Source organism: Volvox carteri (assembly GCF_000143455.1).
Source record: "Volvox carteri f. nagariensis unplaced genomic scaffold VOLCAscaffold_28, whole genome shotgun sequence".
Lineage (NCBI taxonomy): Eukaryota > Viridiplantae > Chlorophyta > Chlorophyceae > Chlamydomonadales > Volvocaceae > Volvox > Volvox carteri.
In genome coordinates, this window is record NW_003307571.1 from 1453296 (window position 1) to 1456956 (window position 3661).

Sequence of the window (3661 nt, forward strand, 5' to 3'; positions counted from 1 at the left end):
TTAAGCTTACGTAATTAAGGTTGCCAAATCCCAATTCAGCTGAAATTCACATCCCTAGAAGCAAGGGTGTCCTTTATCTACGGAGTTGTTTGGACTCTTCATCGAGACACTAGCTGATCTGGTTGATACTCATGACCTTGTAGAAGCTGGATTATGTCCTATAGCCTTCATGGCTTGCTGTACGATTTCGTTCGGGGTGCCGGATAGGACAGGACGAGGCGAAACCGGGGCTGCCAAGGGCCTTACACTACTGCAGTACTAATTGCTGCTCTCGGGCTTGTGTCGCAAGGCCAATACGATTTTAGTTTGTTATGCTCGTATGTCGAAGCTTCCTGTAGGACATTGGCAGCAATAAGCGGCTTAACAAAACGTGGAGGAGCCGGATGGACCACTGCCCGCCATACATGAAAAAGTTAGTTTTTAAAGAAGCTTGGGACATCACGCTCTACCAAGTGTTCAGAATTGTTGCAAAAGTTCATGCGTATGCCGTGTGTAGCTCGAGACATGGCCATGATGTGCTCAAATCTCTTAGAGGCGCACCTCATGTCTCCTGGCATGGCATGACCGTGCAGTGTAATCCACCAGTAAGGAACGCGCTACCTGAAGAGTGCTGGATAGGAGAACGAGGCGGCGGTCGCAATGCACCTAGCCGCGCCTGCTGGGCTACCTTGCAGGAGGGCAGCCCTTTTCAACAATATTGTTTGGCAAACGTCAGACAAAGAGAAACTGAGCAGTCCAGTAATGTTAAGCCTCACTAGGTGCGCTATGCCTGCAACGGCAGCTTGCAGTAGAGAGATTTTTTCATGTTATCTTATGTTGCCCATCATAAGAGTGAGAAACATACTTGCACAGTGGCAGAAAGCAAGGCGCATATTTCCGCTTAAAAGGTGAATGATTTCAGAAGTAATAACGCAGACTTACTGCGGCTATGCGCCACACACATCTTAACAGTCCTGGTTGGAACCGGGGAAACGTTCCATCCAGCAACTTGTAAGGCCCATGCGATATGAAAATCTAAAAAGATGATATGTCTTGGCGCGGGCCTTTCAAGGGTTCCTTTTCATCATCCTAGAGCTAAATCCCTCCCCAACGTTTCTTGATAGCAATGTTAACCAGAAAGCTTTTACCCAGACGCAAGCTTCGTACAGTACAACCGGTTTTTCCTTAGCGACTTCGGAATTAATGTCCGTCATTCCTGGGAGAATAAATCGTATTAACCTCTAATGAGCGCTTGCATGGCTTTAAGCTGAGATAACGGGGTTACCACAACAGCTATTTGTCGCTGCCTGTACCTGTTCGGCGACCGATCTATCGTATCTTCTTTCCCTCAGTACCCCAGCATCCTTAATGGCGTCGAATGAAGCTGAGCTGGATCCCACGCACTAGACCAAACTGCGCTTACATTCTTTAGTTTGCGGCTGGGTCCCTGGCTGCCATGACCTGCCATACCATAAGTAAGCCGGCACCTTATTAATGCCGTACTGTGCATACCCTTCCCATCCGCCGCACCCTGACATCCGTGTAGAGAAGATACCACCTGACCAGCTTTACTGAGGTTTAGTTGTCATGTGTTCGTCACGTATGGTATCTATTTCGCAGTGCATATGTGCAGGTAGATAGGCTGACAGTAGATTGTATCCAAGCAAATTAAATGAGCGACGTCCGGCTTCATATCGTCATGCAGCAGCTGCACCAGCTGGTGCCTAATGCCCCTCGATGTACGCCCATACGTAGACGTATGCCATACACACACACACACACACACACATCTGTTCCCACACACACGCACAGACGCACACAGACATACAGACATACGGACATACAGACATACATATGAAGCATGCGCGGGTAGGGTTGAGGGCTGCGACTCCGCCAGGGGCAGTTCTCGCAGCGGGTGAAAGAAAGGCTTTGCAGAGCTCTGAGTGCCGCAATACATGGGTGGGATGGCGGTAGTGGATGGCAGAATGCATTGCGCGCGGCCACCAGGGAAAGTAGGAGGATAGTCTAGTAGGGGAAGTTTAACAACTAACAACTAGGGATACAGACCTAGGGGGTATGACGACCCAGGCGCTGGTTGCACAGCTTGCTGCTGGAGGGGGGGGGGGTAGCGGCGCCCGGGGACCGAAGGCCCCAGAGTGATAGTGATAGGCGCGCATGGTTTCGTAGGAGTAGTGTTTGAGTGCGCATGACGGGGTGGTGATCTTCTGAGGTGCCGCCACGGGTGAGAGCCATATAGCCCCGCCAGACAAGCTCCCGCCTTGACAAGCTTGCCCCGCCTAAAACCCTAAGCCCATTATTTTTCTCTAGGTAGCTTTAAATAATAATGTTATCGATGCACGATCACTCATACGACACAGAAATGCACTGACGCACATTCGAACATGAATGAAATGCCAAATACAGAAGTACGGAGGGCCCGATGCCAACCCCGGATATCACACCAGGACGAGACAGTCCGAGTTTGGCCATTCCAGCACAGAATGCAGAGTCAGACAACAGATACCAACTAAGCTTTATTAAGACAGGTTACAGAAAATAGACGACTAGAAAGACTAGAGAAAGTCGAGGTCCAAATCGCTTGACGAGTGATGTTAGATTGCCTTTATCTTTGGTTTTGCCTACAATAGGACGCCGTCTCTTATATATGAAAAGACAACAACAACGGCGACGCGAGGATCGACATTGCGGGCCGACGGCATCCATGCAAGTAAGTGAAGCGCGCGGGCACCGCGCGGGTGGTTGGGTTGGTTCGGCCTTGAGTAGAGGCACCTGAACAGCGGGTTCTGTGGCTTGTCGGTGGGCGGGGTGAATTCTAGTTGGGTTCGCGAGGCCCGTAGGTCAGTAGGAAAGGTGGTTTTATCTCGGCCTCCCGCAGTTGGCGAAGCTTAAGATGGGAGTCCGTTTTGCCGGGAGTAGCTCTTGGTTGACAAGTTGTTGCGAGGGGCTTGGTCGGCGCCCTTTGTCTTGAGTTCGCCTGATTTACCCTGGTATCCTCGCGAGTCGCCAGATAGCCCGGTGCAGGATACTTACCAACATAACAGCTACCCTACGTGCGAAGGCGTAAGGAACAACGAGCAAAACAGGCATACAGGATGGCGTCAAGAAATCTGCAAGCAAACGAAAGTTGAAGTCAAGACGCGTGGACGGACCCGGAGTCTTCGGACGTGTGGACGGGCTACAGCTACACCAGAAAGCCGCCGCGGCGGTCCGCTAAGTGCGGCACAGAATGCATGACAAGCGGCTGCGGAAGGCAGTGCGCTTAGGAAGCCCGCCGCGGCGGCACGCCGAATTGAAGGCGTTGATTTAGGAGCATATAGGCAGCGGCCGCGGAAGGCGGTGTGCTTGTAGAAAAGCCGCTGCGGCGGTCCGCTAAGTGCGGCACAAATGCATGACACGCGGCTGCGGAAGGCAGTGCGCTTAGGAAGCCCACCGCGGCGGCACGCCGAATTGAAGGTGTTGATTTAGGAGCATATAGGCAGCGGCCGTGGAAGGCGGTGCGCTTGTAGAAAAGCCGCTGCGGCGGTCCGCTAAGTGCAGCACAAATGCATGACACGCGGCTGCGGAAGGCAGTGCGCTTAGGAAGCCCGCCGCGGCGGCACGCCGAATTGAAGGCGTTGATTTAGGAGCATATAGGCAGCGGCCGCGGAAGGCGGTGCGCTGT

The 3661-nt window shown here is 52.4% G+C and overlaps 1 protein-coding gene across 1 annotated transcript in view; it reads right to left on the reverse strand.

Annotated features, from left to right (window-relative positions):
- Positions 1 to 2470: 2470 nt before the first annotated feature.
- VOLCADRAFT_105448 (uncharacterized protein) overlaps positions 2471 to 3661 on the reverse strand; it is a gene marked incomplete at its 5' end in the record, with an annotated part of 3273 nt that continues 2082 nt past the window's right edge. Inside the window, 2 exons of the mRNA XM_002952262.1 lie at positions 2471 to 3046; positions 3431 to 3527. Of these exons, the coding sequence (XP_002952308.1) occupies positions 2813 to 3046; positions 3431 to 3527 (331 nt within the window). The 3' untranslated portion in view covers positions 2471 to 2812. The remainder of the gene's footprint in view (positions 3047 to 3430; positions 3528 to 3661) is intronic.